This window comes from Balaenoptera acutorostrata, chromosome 11 (assembly GCF_949987535.1).
Source record: "Balaenoptera acutorostrata chromosome 11, mBalAcu1.1, whole genome shotgun sequence".
Taxonomy (NCBI): domain Eukaryota; kingdom Metazoa; phylum Chordata; class Mammalia; order Artiodactyla; family Balaenopteridae; genus Balaenoptera; species Balaenoptera acutorostrata.
Genome location: NC_080074.1, coordinates 26,531,968 through 26,554,190, shown reverse-complemented (window position 1 = coordinate 26,554,190; position 22,223 = coordinate 26,531,968). Strand labels below are relative to the sequence as shown.

At 44.4% G+C, this 22,223-nt stretch overlaps 1 protein-coding gene across 2 annotated transcripts in view; it reads right to left on the bottom strand.

Annotated features, from left to right (window-relative positions):
* TMCC3 (transmembrane and coiled-coil domain family 3) overlaps positions 1 to 21,371 on the bottom strand; it is a 271,358-nt gene extending 249,987 nt beyond the window's left edge. The window contains exon 1 of one of the 2 annotated variants that reach the window (XM_057556158.1): positions 21,271 to 21,371. In XM_057556158.1, coding sequence (XP_057412141.1) covers positions 21,271 to 21,279 — 9 coding nt within the window. In that variant the 5' untranslated portion in view covers positions 21,280 to 21,371. Of the gene's footprint in view, positions 1 to 1,789; positions 1,872 to 21,270 lie in introns of those variants that run through there. The other variant, XM_057556156.1, reaches the window with a different exon arrangement.
* Positions 21,372 to 22,223: the final 852 nt, after the last annotated feature.

Below are 22,223 nucleotides of genomic sequence, written 5' to 3'. Positions count from 1 at the left end.
AAACCAAAATTCCTCACATGTCCAGAATCACAAAACAAATAAATAGCACAACTGGTTCAACCAACACCCCAGCCCACTCACTCTCTACCTTCCCCATCTCACTGAGGTCTTAGGTCTGATCTGTTTATTTCTCATCCAAAATGTGTTTTCAGTCCTCTTCATTGGGTTGGGGGTCAGGGGGGAGTCAGGGGATGACAGCAACAACGAAATAGAAGAACTTCTCTCTTCTAAGTAGCTGGAGAATTCTAAATTCATGCAGGACCAAACAACAATCATCCATCCACTCTAAATGTGTCTTTTTCCCATCGATCCTTATAAACAGCCTCCACCTCACTCTCTTCCTTTATGCTGCCAGAGCCTGGCTGCTTCTGTAGTGCCCATGGTGGAGAGTGAGAGGGGCTCTGGAAATACATGCAGGAGTTTTTGTAGACACTTAAGAGTTAATCGGCTGTGTTGGTTAATTTCATGTTGTCAACTTGACTGGGCTAAAGGATGCCCACAGAGCTGGTAAAAATTTCTGGGTGTGCCTGTGAGGGTGTTTCTGGAAGAGATTAGCGTTTGAATTGATGAATTGAGTAAAGCAGATGGCCCTCCCCAGGGTGAGTGGGCATCAGCCAATCAGTTGAGGGCCTAAATAGAACAAAAAAGGAAGAGAACGGCAACTTCCCTCTCTCTGCTTGAGCTGAGACATCCATCTTCTCCTGCTCTTGGATATCACATTGGTGCTTCTGATTCTCTGGATTTCAGACTCAGATCAGGATTTACACCATCAGCTGATTCTAAGGCCTTGGGGATCGGACTGAATTATACCACTGGCTTTCTTGGTTCTCCAGCTTAGATAGCAAATCATAGATCTTCTCAGCCTCTATAACCACATGAGCTAATTTTATAATAAATCTCGTATATATACATACTTATACATATCCCATTGGTCTGTTTCTGTGGAGAACCCTGACATACATCAGCTTCCACTGAATTTCAGAGCCAAGTAAACCTCAATGGCCTTGGATACGGAGCCAGAAAAACACTACATCTCTATCAGATCCAAGCCCTGGCCTTCCTCTGCACTCCCTGGTCCCCTTTCATTCAGCACTCATCTTTCTCCGGTGGGCCAGGCACTGCTCGCTTGCCCCTGTGACTGCTCTCCCAGGACTTCAGATAGGAGGCAGCCTCATTAAGCAGCACCCGCCACTTGGGCGCAACACTCCTGGCGCAGATATGCCAGCCTCTGCTACTCAGACACCCAGACTCTGGTCTATGCCTGCTGGGCACTGTTGTTTCCAGCTAGCCCTGCGGCTAAAGCTAAACGATGCTCTGGATGGCAAAGCTTCCTGTAGTCCTTCCAGCATCATAAAAAGAATGCATTTGAGAGCAGTCAGCACTGATAATAGCTTTAATAAATACAATCCGTTCTATTTTCAATTAAGATTTTAGCTTTCACTCAGCAGGGCTTTAACAGAAGTCCTAAGCCTGGGAGTAGGTCACTGATAATGTATAATACCATTTCTAATGAACCAAATAGCAGGACTTTTGCTGCCATCCTAGGTTTCTTCTTCTTTTTGTAAAAGTCTTCCCGCCTCTCATCATTCTGATGCACAGCTGAAGATAATTCTGCTCCCTTGAAACACCAGGTACTGCCTCCCCTCCACTAACTGCTATAATACCTCAGTTTTTTGTTCCCTTGTTAAGCTTTTTAACAGAACTAGTAATATAAGAGAGAACCAAGTAGTAGATGGAATTTTTTTGTACCTTGTTAATAGGCTGTGGCCAAAAACATGCAAATTCTTACCAGGACACCAAGAAATGAGACATATATCCCAAGCAGATTCGACACAGGGGAAGCGGATGTGGTCTCTCTCTGCCGATACTTCATGCTTCTCTCAAAATGACCTCTTCGGGTTTTGGCAGCAGGCTCTGGACAACATCACTTCTCTATAAATCAGCTCAGTCACGCAGATATGATTTAGTTATTTATTTCCCAGAACAACAGGAGGTTTGGTTGACGTTTGGAGATAAATGAAGAGGTCAGTCCTAGAGATAGCCTAGCTCCACTTTAGGGGGCAAAAAGACTATCCTGCCTACTACAGCAGGTGTTAGCTTCCTGGCTTGTAGTTGACATTTATAAGGCGTCTCCCATTAAAGACATGAGCTTGAGATGGCATGGTTCAAACAGGCCCTCAGAGTCATGCTGTGGTAGAGGTTGAAGATGCCACAGGGGTTATCAGGAAAAGCACTGAGTTAAATGGACTCAGCAACAGAACGGTTAATAAAATAGGGCAGATATGTATATATAAATGCGTACGTTTGTGACATGACACGTGGTTAGTGGCCTTTTCTCAAAATTTTATTCATTCATCTATTCACTCATTCAACAAATAGTTATTGAGTACTTACTGGGTGCCGGGTATGAGCACTAGGAACCAGAGAAATGATGGTAAACCAGGTAACTCCTTACGTAGCTTACAGTCTAGGGTTTACAGCTTAGTTAATAAACAAAATTATAACTGCTGCCCATTAAAAAACTCAAATAGTTGGGGAAAGTTGATATCCTGGACAATTGAGAATTACCATATATACCATAAATGGATTCTCAACTTACAAATAAGTAGACTTACCTATAAGTAGTCTACTTACAAATGAGTAAACCAGAATAATAGTTCTGATCATTCAGGAAAAAAATGTTTATTGAAGGCAAGCTATGTGCTAGTCACTGAACTAAAAGCTGGGTTACAAAAATGACTGATAAAATTGCTACCTTTAATGAGCTCACAATCTAAGTGAAAAGTTGGAAAAAAAATTAACAAAGAGCTTCAATATAGGTGACAAAGGCTTTAATGAAAGATGGAAAAAATCTTTCAGAATGGGAGTGGGGAAAGTAATAAGGGTTGGAAAGAGGGCAGCACTTAAGACGTTGAGCTGAGTCCTGAAGAATGATGAGTAAGGCGATGCCAGGCAGGCAAGAGGTCAGGGAGTTCATTTCAGATGGAGGGAACAGCATGTACATTCCCAACTGAAAACAGTGCCTTCAGGGTGAGCAGACAGTGTATCTGGGCAGCAGCCAAAGATAAGCCTAGAAAGGGAAACAGAACCCAGGTCTTGACGGGCTCTGTATGTCCTGACAACATAGCTGCACTTTATCGGGCAGGCGATGGAAAGCCTCTGCTGTGTTTTGAGTACGAATGGCCTACATGATTAGATTTGTCTGTTGAAACATCACTCAGGCTGCAGGAATATGCACCTCACACATTTCTGAAGGTGTGGCTGAAGGTGTACAGACTGGAGGAAGGGGGAATGGTGCAGGTAAGCAGTGACAGTGCACTGGCAGGACGATAATAACCATCATTTGTTCTTCCTAGTTTACAAATCAAAGGGAGTGTAATTGAAAATTAAAGAAACATATCTCAAATGAGGTCATACATGACAGCTCTGTCCAGACTCTTCATTAACTCAAAACAAAACAAAACACAACCTAGCATCATATTACTAGATGAGTAAAACTGCTGGTGCATTTCGACCTATTTACTGCATTAAGAGATTCCCAAGAAAACAATCTTGATGAGAGAAAAATAACTTTGTTCAAAGAAGTTTTTAACTCTACTGCTCAAATAGCCAACAAATGAAAACAGTCCAAATGTCTAAAAATAAGGGAGAGTTTAAGCCAAATGTCATCTATCAACATGACTAAGTACTACATAAATATTAAAACAACTATAGCCATAACTATCCCCATACACTATGGGGGGGGGGAAACTTCAGAACAATATACATACAATGACCACAACCATACGTGCCTACTATGTGTTGGGCCCAGTGCTAGGTTCTGAGAACACAGAAATAAGCCAAACATGGTCCCTGTCCTCCAAGATCTCACAGTCCACTGGGAAAGCCAGATTCACACAGTTACAACAATGTGAGGAGTTCCAGACGAAGTTGGTCACCTCATGGTGCTGGAGAGAGGACTTGCCCAACTCAGAGCCAACACACAAACACAACACAAATGCAGACATTCAAATCGTGGCAGAACTCAGATACAAATCTGGAAGATCCCAAACCTGTACCTATTGATTTCGTTAGATTATCCTGGACATGAAAATAGAAATTGGGAAACTTAGGATGAAGAAAACTCAAATCCCCAAGACCCTGGTTTGCAAGACAAAGATCTAGAAGTAGGAGAACGGCAGTGGAAGGGAAAGATGGCAAAGATTCACCCAACAGTATTCAGCTCCTGATTAGGACTGAGAGAAAGAGTCAGAGATGATGTCAAAAGACTGAAGCCTTGGCATCTGGGAGAATGGTAATGGGGCTCCCTGAAACAAGAAACCCAAGAAGAAGATCAGGTTTGAGAGTAAGAAAATAAGCTCCATTTGTCGACACTGAGTTTGAGGAACACTTGGGAGAAGAAAGGTAGAAGTATGCAGGACTTTGCCGGATATTTATCTCTGGAGATTTGGAGCCACAGGGTAAAGACACAGTATCCAAGTCACCTTGTGGAGACAGCTGAAGCTAGAAATGAATACTGAACAACAGGTAAGAACATATCTAACTAAAAGTACTAAATGTAGAAGATATACCCTTTTTAGTCCCTCATATATTTAAGCATCTACTTACTTTCAAACTAGTATCTCTATCAAATTAATAAAATAATAAATGGAATAAATAATAAAGGATAATAATACATTACAATAAATTATGGAATGAAGGATCAGGCTACACACAGAGTAGATACATTGATCCCATATTTTTCCATGGGATAAATTATCTACTTTTATAATGAATATAATTTGGAAATATGATTTGATTAATATAATTAACATGAACGCTAACTTTTTCTGCAGCGATATAATCATGACCATCCTCCTACCAAGCCTGTGAACCTCTGAGATAAGGACTGTGGGACTATGCATATGGACATTTCTAATAAGGTATCTGGAGAATAGCAAATACTTAATATTTGTGGAAGGAATTTTGCAGAGAGGGGAATACTTTGTATGGCTCTCAAACGTGAGGAAGTTGCAAAGTACTATAAGAGAGCATTTGTGTGTACGTACATACTACTGAGTTCTACTGTTGAAAACAATCTGGGCTGCCACTGTGGAAGTGGTGGATGATTTCACTCATTTGAAGTCTACAATTACTCATATGTAAATTAGAGGCAAGGCAGCGAATGTGAGAAATTCAGAATCAATTTATCTTTTTAGTACTACTAAGATTCTTTTTGTGTCTGTGATCTGTATGTGCCAACACTACAATTGTGTTAGTTCCAGAAATAACTCGGAAAAACATTTTCAATGATGAGCTTTGAGTGGCAAAACTGGAAAGGATATTGTCGATCTGTTGTACATTCATAGTGTGCTTAATCTCATGCTCTTTCTTTCACACACATGCTTCAGGGCACAGAAGAAAGTGAAAACAACACTGTAAATCTCAGGGCTGCAGAGGGAGAGCTGAAGGAGGAGAAACACAATTTGGGTTCTTACACTGGGTTGGATATCAAATCTCCAGTTCTCCTTCTATTTCCACTTACTGAAACAGACATTCCCAGGAAGATAAAGTGAAGATAATTCTTGTTCTTCCTGATCCTCTGTCTTTTGATTCCCTTATTGTTTGTGAAGATAAATGGCATGAACTTTTAAGGGGGAAGTCCAAGCTAGGATTACAAGGGAAGTTTAGGTTTTCTTAAATCCATCAACTGAGACATATGAACAAAACCAAGCTTCCCAAACACATCATAATTACCTATGGAACCTGTTAAAAATACAGACTTCTAGGTCCTCTCAGAGAAATTCTGATTCAGTAAGTCTGGGGTGAGACTGGAAATCTGTATTTTCCCAATGCCCCTCCCCCCGCCACCCACTCCCACAAATGATTCTAATAACCAGCCAGGCTTGTGAGCCATGAACAAGAGACTGCACTCAGACTTAGCAAATAACAGTAACAGCTTTCATCTGGACAGCATTTCAAAAACTGCATTCACATAGACTATTTTATCCCCATTTCACAGATGAGGAAGATGAGGCTCAGAGTGGTCCAAGTTCCACAAGCCTGTATACGTCGCACCTCAGTTCAGACGCCACAGTATAATGCTATATCTCCACTGCACCATTATTCAAGTACCAAATTTCTGAGCACTGGTGAACTCTAACCTGATCTTGAGTCTCACTGTACAGAACACCCATGCACCAACCAGCAAAGTGCTGTGGTGCTCCTGGACAATTCTTACACCTGCCCATAGTTCAGGAAGACTACCTGCATCCCAAATAACCACTTCTTACTATATAAGCACTAAAAAATATCTATTAAATGGAATTTTAATAAATTTGTAGAATGCACAGCTTGTAACATTCTAATTTCATTTTATAACTTGTAACGATAAATTATCTGAAGATAAAGAAAACAAAGGTATCCACTTCTGCAAAGAAAGCAATGTCCATCGCCTCACTACTAATATCCATAATAAATTTCCATAATTCTAGTTAATAAAGCTCATTAGGATCCCGAAGCATGGAAACGAGATCCCTTGTAATTAGGAAAGGGTGCCATGAACAGCAGGTAAAGGCAGGTGGATGGATATGTGTATGTGTGTATGAGGAGGCGACAAGTGAGGCAAGCAGGGAAATGAAATATGAAATATCTTGGTTTGGAATGGGTTTCTGGTTTTCTGTCCATGTAGCTCTGTATAACTTCTGAGTATGAGTATGGGCCATGGCAGAAAATGATGCTTCACATACTGGAAAACAAACTGCAGACATACCTGGGACACAGGGAAAACTCTAATGCTACAGGAAAATTATGGCCAAATCCAGCCACCTGTTTGTGTGTGTGTGTGTGTGTGTGTGTGTGTGTGTGTGTGTGTGTGATCCATAAGAATGGTTTTAACATGTTTAAATGACTGGAAAAATCAGAAGAATTATATTTTGTGACCTGTGAAAATTATCTGAAATTCAGATTTCAGTGTCCATAAATAAAGTTTTATCGGGACACAGCCACACTTATTCATTTTATGTCGTTTTATGTATTACCTATGGCTGTTTTCACATTACAATGGCAGAGTTAAGTAGCTGTGACAAGAATCCACATGACCCACGAAGCCTAAAACATTTACTATCTGGCCCCGCAAAGAAAAAGTCTGTCAATCCCTGCTTTAGGGGAGGTATTAGATTACTTCCTGAAAAATGACTCTGATCATTTGTCAAATATGAAATAAAATACTGAACTTAGAACCATCTCAGATATATTTTCCTTGATACTAACCTAAAAAGCATACCACAGTCTAGTTACCTCTACCTGAGTGTCCCAATATTGAATTGAGACTATTTCTGTGGTTTCCTAATCCAGAAGCAGGGGCAGGGAAGGGTTTCTGCACACTCAATTCCATTATTAGAATGACGGACGCATGAAGAGGCAGAGGCGGCCGAGCATACTGATCACGCAGGGCCCTCTGCGTGGGCTGTGTTTCAGACTTCCTTTTATTGAGGGATGGAGAGCTTTACCCTGTCAACAAATATCTCAAGCACTGTTGCCATTTTCCCAGCATTAATATTCACAAGTCAGAAGTGCAGTGTACAAAGCATAATTCAAAGTAGAATGGAAGGAGCTGCTGTCCTCCCTTCCACTGAGGCAGGAGGGTGGCCTGTCACGGTCCAGACAATTCTGGTCTATTATCAGCAGCCTAGTTTCTGCCATCTCTGAAGGCAACACAAATTATGTATAAAGTGTTTGCTATTGTTGCACCAATCAGCTAATTCAATTGTCAGAACATTTCAAACCCCGTAATTTAGACTAGAAAAAGTGGGAAGCCTCGCTCCTTTGAACTGCCTGCTTGACTATACCATGTCACAGCTTGCTTGGGGGTAAAAATAAAATACTCTCCATTAGAAAATTAATGTAAATACCCTGGAAAGCCAAATAATAAGCATAATGGTTTAGGAGAAAAGTAACCAGAGTGGTTTATTATTCACATCACAAGCACATATTTTAATCTGTGGCTTTATCACACGCATTGATTGTTGGTACAACTCTTTTTTTTTTTTTTTAAAGTGTTTGACTTTGGGTTTTTGTCTGGCTGGTTATGTGCATTGGTTCAATTCTTAAAGTATTTTACTCACATTTCAAACAACACCTAATCTAGCCCTCTTTCCCGGTGTTTTTACCTAAACCCTCTGTGAACAACAGTGCCCAGTTTCATAACATACCCAGTCCTTAGATGCCAAGATAACAAAGAAGGTGCTCTTATACTGAAGAACTCCGTGGGCTGATTTCCCTGTTGAAAACCTTAATATGCTTTCACGAGCCATTACACTAGTGTGAATCCTGGCTCTGCCAGGTACTAGCTGCACGTGCACAGAGACCACACTTCATTTCCCTAAGCCGCAGTCTGCACCTATCAATTGGGGGTTAATACTATTTTTTTTTTAATTAATTTATTTTAGTTTACTTAGTTTTGGCTGTGTTGGGTCTTTGTTGCTGTGTGCGGACTTTCTCTAGTTGCGGCGAGCGGGGGCTACTCTTCATTGTGATGTGAGGGCTTCTCATTGCGGTGGCTTCTTTTGTTGCGGAGCACGGGCTCTAGGCACACGGGCTACAGTAGTTGTGGCTTGTGGGCTCTAGAGTGCAGGCTCAGTAGTTGTGGCACCTGGGCTCAGTAGTTGTGGCTCACAGGCTCTAGAGCGCAGGCTCGGTAGTTGTGGCACACGGGCTTAGTTGCTCCGCGGCATGTAGGATCCTCCCGGACCAGGGCTCGAACTCATGTCCCTTGCACTGGCAGGCGGATTCTTAACCACTGTGCCACCAGGGAAGCCCCTTACTACTACTTTCAGTGATGATTTTGACTCAGGAAATTTACTAAAAAATCACTGAATTATACACTCAACACTGATCAATTTCAAAGTATGTAAATCATTCCTCAATAAAGTTGCTAAAAAGTTAATTTTTAAAAATTGTGGTTAAAGGAGGAAGCCATCGGTGAATAAGGAAGTGGGGAGACATGCTCTTTGAGAAGGAGAGGCCAGCTGAAGGTCGGAGTAAACATATCAAGCTAGAGGCCCAGAGGCCTAGAGGCCCAGAGGCCTTCAAGAGTGTTCCCAGTGGTCATGTCCTATTTAAAACCCTCTTCCTAGATTCCCCTGACACTGCAACTCCTCTCTTCTGTCCCTCGGAGTTAATCATGCTATTTTCTAGACTGTATTTTGGATATGCTTTTGTAAAATGCAATCATCACACTGCACGGCAACTATTTCTTTAAAAGTCTGCCCTTCACTAAACTGTGAGTTCCTGGAATTGGCAGCCCTGGTCTCTAATTCAGTCCAATAAGGCTCAAGAAGATTAGATGAATGAAAAAATAAATAACTACTGCTTACTGCAAAAAGTTTTTTTAAAAAAAGATGGTTTTGAAGAGTCAATGAACTATACATGTATATGCAAAGCGCTTAGCACAATGCTTTGCATGTAGCAAGCATTAAGTAAATAGTGGTTCTTTTTATTAACAAAACACAGCAAGAACTACACTACAGCAAGAAGTGTATTTCGAAGTTACACTAGCCTGCAAAATAAAGACATCCAAATGCATAGAAGACCTAGTTTTAGAGGACCCTCTCTCCTATTTCCAAGGGTTAAGGGCCCAGTTATTGGCCGAACTCCAAAAGGCCTCACACAGCCATCTACAATTTGTGGTCAGAATCCTCCAAGGTCACTATTAGCAGCAATCCCACTCTCACTAAACCCTGTACTAGCAGGTTGTAGCTATACTGAGTAGTAGTTGTTGGGCTGGCTGAGGATTCATTCTTCTAGATTTTGGTCTGAATGAGAAGAGACAAAAAGCAACAGAGAGCAAGGGAGGGCAGAAGCAAGAGACAGTGTTTCCGACTGCCTTCTCTTCCTCTCCCCACAGGTAAACCACCGTCCAGCATGTCAGGAACTGCTAGACTACTGACTTAGCAGGTACCCCATGAGATTCCTTCAGCCATCCATTCAATAGATATTTATTGATCCCCTACTATGGGTCTGCCATTGTTCTAGGCACTAGATATATCAATGAACAAAACATTTAAACATACTCAAAACAACGAGGCAAGGTGACTCTACTGCCTGATATCAGGAGTTAGTATAAATAAGTAGTAACTGAGATCTGAATAAAGAGCCCGTAGACTCATCCATATATGGAAACTTGATAAATGCCAAAAGGTGGCACTGAACATTGGTGAGGAAAGGATGGGTATTCAGTAAGTGTTGCTGGAATGACTGGTTGTCAATATGGGGGAAAAACTGAATTCCTACCTCACTTAAAATATTGAATTTAGTATCAAGTGGGTTAATGGTCTAAATATTAAAGGCAAAAACTCTTTTTAGGAAACATCGGTAAATATCTTTAGTTTGCAGACATGGAAGGATCCTTTATGAAGCAAAAAGCACAAAACTCAAATATTATACATTAAAATTCATCAAAATATTCCATTAAAAAAAGACAAACGGGGGGCTTTCCTGGTGGTCCAGTGGTTAAGACTCCACTTCCACTGCAGGGAGCATGGGTTTGGTCCCTGGTTGGGGAACTAAGATCCCACATGCCGCCGGAAGAGGCCAAAAACTAAAAAAATAAAAAAACTTAAAAAATAAATTAATTAAAAAAAAAGACAAACTGGAAAAATGTGTTTGCAACTCAGTAAGAAAAAGACAATATAAAAAAGAAATGAGGGCTTCCCTGGTGGCGCAGTGGTTGAGAGTCTGCCTGCCAATGCAGGGGACATGGGTTCGAGCCCTGGTCTGGGAAGATCCCACATGCCGCAGAGCAACTGGGCCCGTGAGCCACAACTACTGAGCCTGCACGTCTGCAGCTTATGCTCCGCAACAAGGGAGGCCGCGATAGTGAGAGGCCGTGATAGTGAGAGGCCCGTGCACCGCGATGAAGAGTGGACCCCGCTCGCCGCAACTAGAGAAAGCCCTCACACAGAAACGAAGACCCAACACAGCCAAAAAATAAATAAATTTATTAAAAAAAAAAAGAAGTCAGCCAGCAAAGCTGCAACACACATGAGCTATAAAAAAAAAGAAAAGAAAAAAAGAAATGAGCAGAAGATATGAACTGATATTTCACAGAAGAGGAAACTTGAATGGCCAAAGAATACATAAAAATATGTTCAACCACACCTGTAATCAGGGAACCACAAATTAAAACCACAGTGAGATAATATTTCACCCCTGTCTAATTTGCAAAAAAATTTAAAGTCGGACAGTACCAAGTGTTTGGTAAAAATATAGACCATTCACAAACTGCTAATAAACCTCTTTGGAGAAGAGTATGGCAATATCAGAATTGACAGTACGCTTATCCTGCAGCCCCACTATCCCACCCCTAAATGCCCTGGCACTCACAAACAAGTAGATACACAACATGATAGCAGCAATGCTTTGAAACAACCTAAACACATGGCAGAAAGAGAAAGGATAACTCAATTATGTAGTATTTCACTTCATGATATACTTAGGCCTAAAAATGCATGATCAGCTACTGGTATCAAATGGATAAATCTCACATACATAATGCAAAAAAGCAAATTACAAGAATACATAATATGTTCATACACACACATATGTGTATATATGTTGTGATATACATAAAGTTCAAAGACAGGCAAAATAACAGTATATCTTGCTTAGGGACATATGCATATATAATAAAAATATTAAAGGGCATAGACATGCTATATTCAGGATAGAAGCTACCTTTGGTTGGAAGGAAAGTACTGGGAGAGCTCCATCTCTGCTGTTGTTGGGTTTTTTTGTTTTTGTTTTTGTTTTTGTATTGGGTTACAGTCTTTTATCAAGGTATAATTTACATATAATGATATAGCTCTTAAGCGTGCAGTTCAATGAGTCTGACTGATGTATACACCCATGTAAACCGCACCCCTATCAAGAAGTAGACCATTTCCATCACCTCGGAAAATTCCTCATGCCTCTTCCTAGTCAATCCCCACCAGCAACCACTGTTTTGATTCCTATCACCATAATTTAGTTTTTCCTGTTCTAGAACTTCATATAACCAAAATCATACAGTATGTACTTCTGTGTCTAGCTTGTGATTCATCCATGTTCATGCATATACAGTAGACTGTTCCCTTTTATGGCTGAGCTCTATTCCATGTTATAAATATACCACAGTTTACCTTAGTAAAATTTTTTTTTTATTTTTAAGCTGTGGTGGATACACAGATGTCAATGTATTAATCTTTATATCTTTTTACATATTAGACATTTCCTTTTTTTAAAAGTGTAGGTCAGAGGGTGGTAGAGATCCTCCAGGACATATACCTAAGGGTGAGGTAGCTGGGTTGTAGATTATGCATTACTGCCAACTCTACTAGACATTGCAGATTCCAGTTGCTGACCGCAGACCTACTGAATCAGCAGCTTTGGAGGTTGCCCAGGAATCTGCATTTTTAATAAACCCCCCAAGTGATTCTTATTTTTCTTTAAAACCTGATGGGTTCTTTTTTAAAATATTTATTTATTCACTTATTTATTTATGGCTGCGTCGGGTCTCACGCGGGCTCTTCGTTGTGGCGCAGGCTTCTCTCCAGTTGTGGTGTGCGGCCTCCAGAGCGCACGGGCTCTGTAGTTGCGGCACACAGGCTCCAGAGCGCGTGGGCTCCGTAGTTGTGGCGTGTGGGCTCCAGAGCATGTGAGCTCTTTAGCTGTGGCGCACGGGCTTCGTTGCCCTGCGGCATGTGGGATCTTGGTTCCCCAACCAGGGATCAAACCCGCATCCCGTGCATTGGAAGGCGGGTTCTCAACCACTGGACCACCAGGGAAGTCCCCAGGTGATTCTTATGTACACAGATTTTGTGAAACACTGTTTGTAAATACACTGTCTGTTCTGTAATTCCAATGGCTTCCATTGCTATTACCTATATGCCTCAAACTCAAAGTGTACAAAACAGAAGCAATCTTCCCAAGTCCCACCCCTTGGTTTTTCCTCCAGAGTTTTACGTCTCAGTTCATGGCACCACCATACACCCAGTTTCCAAGCCAGAAACCTGGGAGTCTGTCATCCTTAACCTCTGTCCCCCCTGATCCTCTGCACCCTATCAGTCACTAAGTCCTACTGATTCTACTGCTAAAACATCTCTTGAATAGAACAGGTCTCTCCTTTCCCTTTCCCATCTCCCTGGTCCAGGTCATCTGGATCAATGACTGTAACAGCCTCCTAACCAGGCTTCCTAACCCAGTCTTGCCTCTCCAGTCCGTTCTCCACCTTGTGGCCAAAGGAACCTTCTGAAGCAAATATCTGATTTTCAAAAATCTGCTTAGAACATCTCAGTGGCTTTCTGTTGCCCTTCAGACACTTCTCAACATGACCTACACAGCCCTTTATGACCTGGCCTTTCCCTATCTTTCCCTCCTCAACTCTTGCCGTTTACTCTTTTGTGTTCTATGCATTTAGCTACTCTAAACGCCTCTTGCTTCTTTCAATGCGCTACTCCTCTCCCCCTTTTGCACAGGCTGTTCATCCCACCTGGAACTCCTCCTCCTCTTTCCTGGTTGCCCTGCTCACCCTTCAAGTCTCAGCTAATAGTCACTTTGTCTGGAAGGCTTTTATGAACCTTCCCTCTGCCCCCGACCCGACTAGATAAGGAACTCCCACTACGACCCCTACCACCTTCTTCTTCCTTTGCAACAGCATACCACCATTCACAGAACTGCTTCACCACCTCCTTAGACAGACGCCAACCCTCTGAGGATATCAGGGCCATGCAGAGCTCGCTCACTCACAATGGATGTGTACCACACAATGAGGTTCATTTGAAATATCTGTTCCGTGAGAGTCACCACACTACATTTAGTCCATGTACAAACAAAGCTTACGAAACTGCCTCAGTTGTTTCCTTCAACTTGAAGAGATACACAGTTCTAAACTCAAAAAGCTATGTATTATCTGTAGTGTTTGTATTTTATTCTCTCTGCCCCTTAGGCAAGCGTTGTCTGCCACTGGACAAGCAATCCATCAAAAGGAGCAAGAGGTGGCAAGACTCAGAACTAGACAGCTTGATTGTCAAACCTTAAAAAAAAGCCCCATGGGACTTCCCTGGTGGCACAATGGTTGGGAGTCCGCCTGCCAATGCAGGGGACACGGGTTCGAGCCCTGGTCCGGGAAGATCCCACATGCCGCGGAGCAACTAGGCCCGTGCACCACAACTACTGAGCCCTCACGCCACAAATACTGGAGCCCGTGCGCCTGGAGCCCGTGCTCCGCAACGGGAGAGGCTGCCGCAGTGAGAGGCCCGCGAACCGAGGTGAGGAGCAGCCCCTGCTCCCCGCAACTAGAGAGAGCCCAGGCGCAGCAACAAAGACCCAACGCAGCCAAAAATTAATTAATTAATTAATTAAAAGAAAAAAAGCCCCATGTATTTTCAAAGGTCACACCTCAGTTACAAGAGAGGCACAAGGCCTGAAATCTTGTTAGGATTACCATAACTGAAGTGGAAAGGCTTTTGGCAAAAGGATTGAAAGTTTATATATTTTTTTGTGCTAGGATTTTCGGTCTAAGGCTCAGGTGGGTATACTCATCAGCTGCTGAGGATGGAGGCTGCATGTAAGTTTACCAGCAGTTTACCTAGAGCAGAAGCTCTCCATTTTAAATCCCCAAGCTTCCATCCTGTTTTTTGTTTTTTTTTTTTTAGCATAAACATTAAGAACCCAGACTCTGGTGCCAGAATGCCTGGTTTAAAATCCCTGCTATATCATTTACTGGCTGTGGTATGCCTGGCAAATTACTTAGCTATTCAGTGTCTAGCTTCCTCACTTGAACACGGGAACAAAATGGCACTTATTTCAGAGGTTTGTTGAGGATTAAATGAGTTAATTACACATAAGGCACTTAGAGTAAGGGCTCAGTAAATGTCAGACATATCTAGGGGCATAGGAATAGGTTTGGAGGAGCAAGGATGTAAAACAGAACGGAGAAGACAGAAGCAAAAGTAATCTGCTACGTAATAATAATAGAGCACTTTAAACAGATTGTTATTCAGCCCTCAGAAAAACCCTTTAATGCAGGTTAGCCAATCCAAGTCACACAGCTAATAAATAGCTGAGCTGGATTTGAATCCAGGCAATCTGTCTCCAGGAGCAAGTCCTGAACCACAATGAAATAATGTCTCCTACCTTCACATCTGTCCCCTTGGGGAATGGAATTTCTGCTTTGTAAGGGAGAAAGTGAAGCAAAAAGATGTTAAGGAATGAAAAGAAGAAAGAATAAAAAAAATAAGGCCAGACAACTATTTTCTGAATTTAAAAGTGATAAAGTGACAAGTTTCCCTTTATCATCCCTTTGCAAACATAACAGAGCCCACTGTCTCTGTGGACACTTTACTTTGAATCCAGTAGGCCAGGATGAAATCAAAGTCACTATGAAAGATTACAACAGATTGACAGATCACTCTCAACCTAGTAAGACCCAAATGTGAAGTGGAAATGAGAGGCATGAAATGAGAGGGTAGGCGGGAGAGCAGTGGCTGGGGCATCAGGGACACAGAAATCATACCTCTGTCTAGAGCAGCAAGACAAGCTGAGGTGCTCTAGAGCCAGACGCACAAAGGATTCACACTGTTGTTTGGTCTGTAGCATCAGAAAAAATGCCTTGACATCTCTGAGCATCACTTTTTCCATCTTTAAAATTGGGAACAAGAACACCCGCCTCTCCACGGATAAATCACTTTGCTACAATGTTAGGAAGAAACAGGAAGACAGCACTCTCACACGTTGCTGTGGAGGTGAAAAGTGAGGGCAACTTGGTCATACCTCTCTTTTTTTTTTCAGTTTAACAAACTTACAATGTGCCAGGTTCTGTACTAGTCACTTTACAATTATTAACTCATTCCATTTTTGTCACTTTACAATTATTACCTTATTCATTTATTGACTTATTCCATTAACTTATTCAAGATTGTTTGCCAAAATGGCAGCAATGATTCCCCTCACTGTATCCTTGTCCTTGGAGAGTCCCCTCCCACATGGACTCTAAGCTTGGCGGGACACTTGCTTTGGTCAGTGGGACAACAGCAAATGTGACACAAGCAGAGATTTGAAAAATGCTTGTGCTTTGGGGTTTGCCATCTCTTGCTGTTTTTTTGCACCCAGAGACCCCCATATGAAGAAACCTGCTGTCCCAAACGAGGTCCCCACAGCCCAACTCACTTGTCCACTGCCAGATATATGAATGAGGCCATCCTAGATGCTCCAGCGACCAGCTGACCCACCAGGACCACAGAAGCATGAGAGAACTTAGCAGAGCTCAGTTGGGTTGGCCGGCCAAGAAAAGCCAACCTACCGACTCAAAAGCCAAGTACAATTTGTCTTAAGCCACTAAGTTTTGGAGTGATAACAAATCAACACAGACTAACTGATAGACTCTTCATAACAATCCTATTAGGTAGGCACTATTCCTATTCTTATTTTACAAGTCAGGTCACGGAGTTAAAGAGAGGTTAAGTGACTTACACAGCGTGTGAATGGCAGAGTCAAGATGCAACCACCAGGAAATCCGGCTACCAGGTCTGTGCTATATTGCTATATTTATGTATCTATATATTTCTATAAATATCCCCCCAATACTATGCTGCTTCACCTAACAAAAGTAAAGATGTTTGTATCAGGTGACCCAGAAATTTATCACACAGATATACTCACATACATATAAAATCATGTATGTATAAGATTATTCAGCACAGCACTGCTGATAGTAGCAAAAGACTAGAAACACCACTTCTAGTAGATCCATATAAAGGTATCCTATATGCAGCCATAAAAAGAACCGGTAGATCTACAAACACTGATCTTGTGTACAGGGAAAAAAGCAAAGTGCACTCATATGCTACCATTTACATTTACATTTGTGTGTTAAAAAAAAAAGAGGGGGGGCGGGGGAGTGTGACTATATACCTGCTATGTATCTGCATAGATTATTCCTGGAAGTACACAAAAAATGGGTTTAACATCAATTATTTCTAGGGGAAGGGCAGCAGCTAGCTGGGAAACAGGGTAGGAGGAACAATGTTCACTGTAAACTTCTCCATATCTTTTAAATTTTATATTGTGTAAATGTATCACTTATTAATTGTAACTTAAAAGGTTGTTATGAACATGAAGGAGACAACAGATGCCTGGCACAAAGAAAGCAATCAATAAATAGTAGCTACCACTGTAATTATTTTTTCACAACTGATTTCTAACTCTTTCTAATACAAATAATTTTTTAAAGTAACCAATCCTCTAAAACCCTTGGCTCTGCATAGGAAAGAGCTCATTTTGGATGCAAAAATAGAGAACAAAACATTAGCTAGCTACGTGAAGAAGTGAAAGAAGAATCCAGCACATGGCTTCTCTGGTGGTCACATGAGGTTCAAAGCACCAGGCAGAGTGGTGATGCACCATGTCAGCCTCTCCTCGGAGAAACCCAGTTATTGGGCATCTTCTGTGCTCCCATTTTGAACATTCCCTATGCACCCTTTCATTCAGGAACACCAATGAAAATAGCCATTACTTTCCATTCTAGTAGAATGTCTTCCCTCCCTCTGCATTTACTGATCTACAACAGCTAAAAGGTTGCCACATGCATCTTCTGAACAGCTAAATTATCTCTTCGGAAACAGAAAAGGTCTGAGGCAGGAGCAGGCAGTTTGTAGGCAGCAGAGCATAGTGGCAAGAGCCAGGGCTTTGGGGCAGGCAAACCCGGGTACAATTCCAGGTCCAACACTCAGCTGAGTGGCCTAGAGCAACATACTCAACCTTTCTGAGCTTGTTATTACCACATCTGTAGAACGGTGACAACAGTTGCTATTTCACAAGACTTGCTAATACATGTACCACAGAAAATGTTCACTGACTGTTAGCTATTTTCATTATCATTGGGGCATTCCAACCAAGGCCCAACCACCTTCTTTTCTCCACTTCTCTTTCCCTCTCTCTTGGGCGCACGCACTCTCACATACCCACACTCACACGCAATTAGCAACCTTAAATGTACATGAGAGGATTCCTACCCCTTCCTTCCTCCCACATCAGCAAGTTCAGTTGACTCTACCTCCGAAATATCTCCCCCTCTCTCCATCACTCCTGCACTCAAAGGTGGTCTCCCTTTACCAGTACCATCCCCATTCCATACTCCATTCTACGCACAATAGCCAAACTGATCTTCAAACAAGTAAACCAGACCACATCATTCTACTCCTCTCCTTAAAATTCTCTAAATATCATCCCTCTGCATTTAGGCTTAAATCTAAATTTCTTAACATGGCCAAGAAGGTCCTATAGAACTTGGTCCCTTCATTCCACTTTCCCCACCCCTTATGCACCCCACTCTGCTTCAACTCTGATATCTTCTCTCTGTTTCTCACACAGGCCAAGCCTGTTCCTGCCTCAGGGCCTTCGCGTTTGATCTTCCTCAGCCTGCAGCACTTTCCCTGAAACTTTGCATAACTGACTTCTTTTCATCGTGTAATTCACAGTTCAAATGTCAACTCCTTAGAAATGTCTTCCCTGCCGACACACGCTAAAATGGCTTCACTGCCTGATTCACTCCCCTTTCTGTAACAGAGAAGAACAAACCTCACTCCATACTGACCTATTCCTTTAGCTCTAAACTTTGTGCTCTGTTGCCTGTGCTTAAGTCATGCTGGCTCTGATCCTTTTGTAAAAGAATGTTGCCTATAGCCTGAAATATACAGGATAGCCCATTCCCAAGGCTCTGACCTTTAAAGGTATAACACTTTCCCACTCATATAGAGATAAAAAGTTGCAGAACAGAAAAAACATTTGTCTTGTTGAAGGTTTATAGGAACATTATGACCAGACCTACCAGGACAGCTGCAAGAACAAGGGATTCTGGCACCAAGAAGTCTGCAACAACCAGCCACACTTCCTCCCCTTTCAGTATAAAAGCAGCCTGAACTCTAACTCTGGTTAAGATGGTTCTTTGGGACACTAGTCCACCATCTTCTCAGTCTGCCGGCTTTCTGAATAAAGTTGCTGTTCCTTGTCCCAACAACTCGTCTCTCAGTTTATTGGCCTGTCTTGCGGCCAGCAGTACAAGCTTGCGCTTAGTAACTATTCCATTATCCTGCTGTATTTTCCTCACGGCACTCGTCACTCTGTAAGATTATTTGAATATTTGTTTACTTCTGTACTGTCAAATTTCTCAACTAGAATGCATTCTCCAAGAGAACAAGGCTCTTAGCTGTCATCTGCCCTCTGTACTCCTAGAGCTCAGAACAGTGCCTACACATAGTAGATGTCTAATACGTATGCCTTAAGGTGGTGGTGGGTGCTTAAAGTATAAATTGCTGAGCTCCAGTCCTAGAGGCTCTGATATAATAGGACTGAGGTAGAGCCCAGAAATCTGCATTTCTAGCGAGCATTCATCGCTTCCATCCTAAAGCAGGTGATATGCAAATCTCATTTTAAAATACTCTGGTCAATGCCCTCCATCTCCAAATCTAGATTCTCCACCTAACACACCTTACTGAGGCCTACAGATCCCATCCCAGTTGCCTTCCTTAAGAACCCCAGTGGCACTCAAAGTAAAAGGAGGTTGCTGACCCCTAAATTTGGAGTTTAAACAAGCAGCCCCACCAATTTCCATTTCTGCTGCTCCACCGATGCCAGGCATGCCAACTAGCTGGCCAGCCTGGCTGGAATCCTATTCTCCCCAAAAACACCTGAGCAGGTTTGGACTCACTCCAAAGGTAAGCCAGGTAAATTTCCGTGTCAGCTCACTAACAGACTTTCCAGAGGCAGCTGGGGCCAATTCACACTTGCTCTTCATATATTCACGCCAAACACCACCCACCCCCACCAAACAGAACACCTAATAATCTGGCATCATCTGCAAAACAACAGGCCAGAGTTCCTGTTGAAGCAACCCAGCCCCTGAGAGGAAGAAATCTTTGGAAGGGCCACTCAGGTGACCAAATGAATGGGCACATACATACCTTAGTAACAAGGCAACCCCAAACTCCAAGCCAGAGGAATTCACAGGCTCTGGTGAGAGTCTTACTCTGCTTTTCCCATTTCCTCTCTCAGCCTCGTCTCTTCAGAAAACACCCAACACCCTTTCTTTGGCACATAAACTGTCATCAGGGTTGGCCTTAGGAGGTCTGGGGAAATGTCATGGATATCTACCTGGATCTCCTTGAGTTTCCTCCACCCTCTTCTCCCTATAAGTGCCGAGATCCCGCGTTTGATTAAAGCAGCCTCTGTCCCCAAGATTAAAATCCAGCCGCATATTGGTACTGGTAACTCATGAAACCACCAACACGTTCGTGTCAGTCAGCTCCCTCAGACAGGCAAGCTCAAGCTGTGCAGGACCTGTGTGCGCGTGCTCTCGGGGCGGACAACAAACATCACCAACCTCAGGCTGTCCCTTGAGGTGGAATAAACCCTGCAGTTCAGCCTGTAGATTGGAGTTTTTCCACTAAGGGCTCTGGCTGGAGGGGAAAGGGTGTGCGCAGGGCCCTCACACCTGCCGTTTGGGAAGGAGCCGCTGCCGAGGGCGCCCCCAGCTCAGGCGCAGGGCTGGGAGCCGCCCTCTGGGCCTCCGCGCGGGTTCCGGTCGGCGAGCAGCGAGCGCCTGCCTCCCTCGCGCCGAGGGAGTGACTCGAGTTCACACTGCCCTGCGCCTAACAAACGCCAGAAGCGAGCGCGTGTCTAGAAGCGAGGGGTGACGACCACCTCCCCGAAACTCATACCCACGCCACTGCGCTGTCACCCGCCCGACTCTGGGGCCCGCCCCTCCCTGGAGTGTGCGCCGCGGGAGCCCGACCCGCGCCCGCCCGCAAAGTTTACGAGGCTCCCGAGGGAGGAGCGAGGCGCCGAGCTCAGAACGCAGGCGAGCCGAGCCGGCTCGGGGGGCGCGGGGGAAGGGGCTCCCCCCGCAAACCAGAGGCGCGGGGTGCGGGGGGGAACAGCCCACCGCGGCCCCAGGGAGGCGCGGGCAGACAGCCCCGACGTGTCCGCGCCGCCGCAGGTGACAAATGAGCCCCATGCCCTCGGGAGAGGAGAGACGCCAGGGCCCCCTGTAGCCCGCCGACACCGTCCTTAGGGCGCCTCCCCCCACGCCCAGACCACGGCCGCGGCCCCGCGAGACCGGCCGCCCAGCCCTCAGCCCTTCCCGCCCGGTTCCCCCGCGAGGCTGTCGCATCGCTCCCGGCGGCCCTGAGCCGGGCTGGAGGGGCGCGCTCTCACGCTCGCCGGCCCCCTCCCGCCTTCGAGGCGGGGCGCACTCACCCTCCGCATGGTGCCGGGACGGCCCGGGTCGGGTTCGGCGGCGCGGGCGCGAGGCGGAGGGTCGGGCGCGGCGCACGGCCGGCCAGGGAGTGTCGCGCTGTCCCCTCCTGCACACGCGTGCGCCGCGGCCGGCGAGCAGGCGGCGGCCTCCGCGGGGGCGGGGCGGGGGCACGCCGACCGCAGGGTCCTCGGGTCCGCCCCGCCGCGGGCCGAGCTCGGGCGCCTTCCTCCCCCGTCGCGGCGTTCCCACCTTCCCGAGCAGCTTCGCCCCTCTCCTCACCCGGAGAGGAGCCGATCTCCACGGCCACCCCAGCGCTGGGAGACGGTTGGAGTTGAACGTCCACCCTGCGGGGCACCCAGTTTGAGGAGCAAGAGGGGATTGTGGAGAACGGAGGCGGGAGTTCTCACCGCTCTGAGAGGATTGATACTTCTGTTCTCCCCGATGGATGGGAGGATGCCTGCTGGTGTCCCATTCTACTTTATAGATTCAGCGACTGTCTTCTGGAAGTCCTGAGCATTCATAAACCTTTTGGGGGGAGGGTTGGGGTGAGAGTTAGGAGTGGGAGACAGCAGATCAACCCGCGGCAGGAGGAAAGACAACCTCTCGGAACAAAGATGGTCTAGTTTTGTCCAGACGAACGAGCTCAGTGGGGGGAGGGGTCTGCGTCCTCTTACGGAAGAACCCACAGGTCTTCCTGGCAAACCCCTGCCTGCAAAGCTTCCTCTTCACACACAGTCTCCCCATGCCCACTCCAACTTCTCCAAACAACAGGGAAAGCCCATCCTTAAATGCTAATGCTGCTGGGAAAATGATGAGGGAGAGGAGATATATTCCTCCTGATCATGAAAACACAACACACCTTGAGCCAGGGTATGCAGGATCCAAATCCTCAAGGATAAAAGTAGGATGGAATGATGTGTGAGGGTCTTCGGGAAGAAACCTGGCCTTTCTC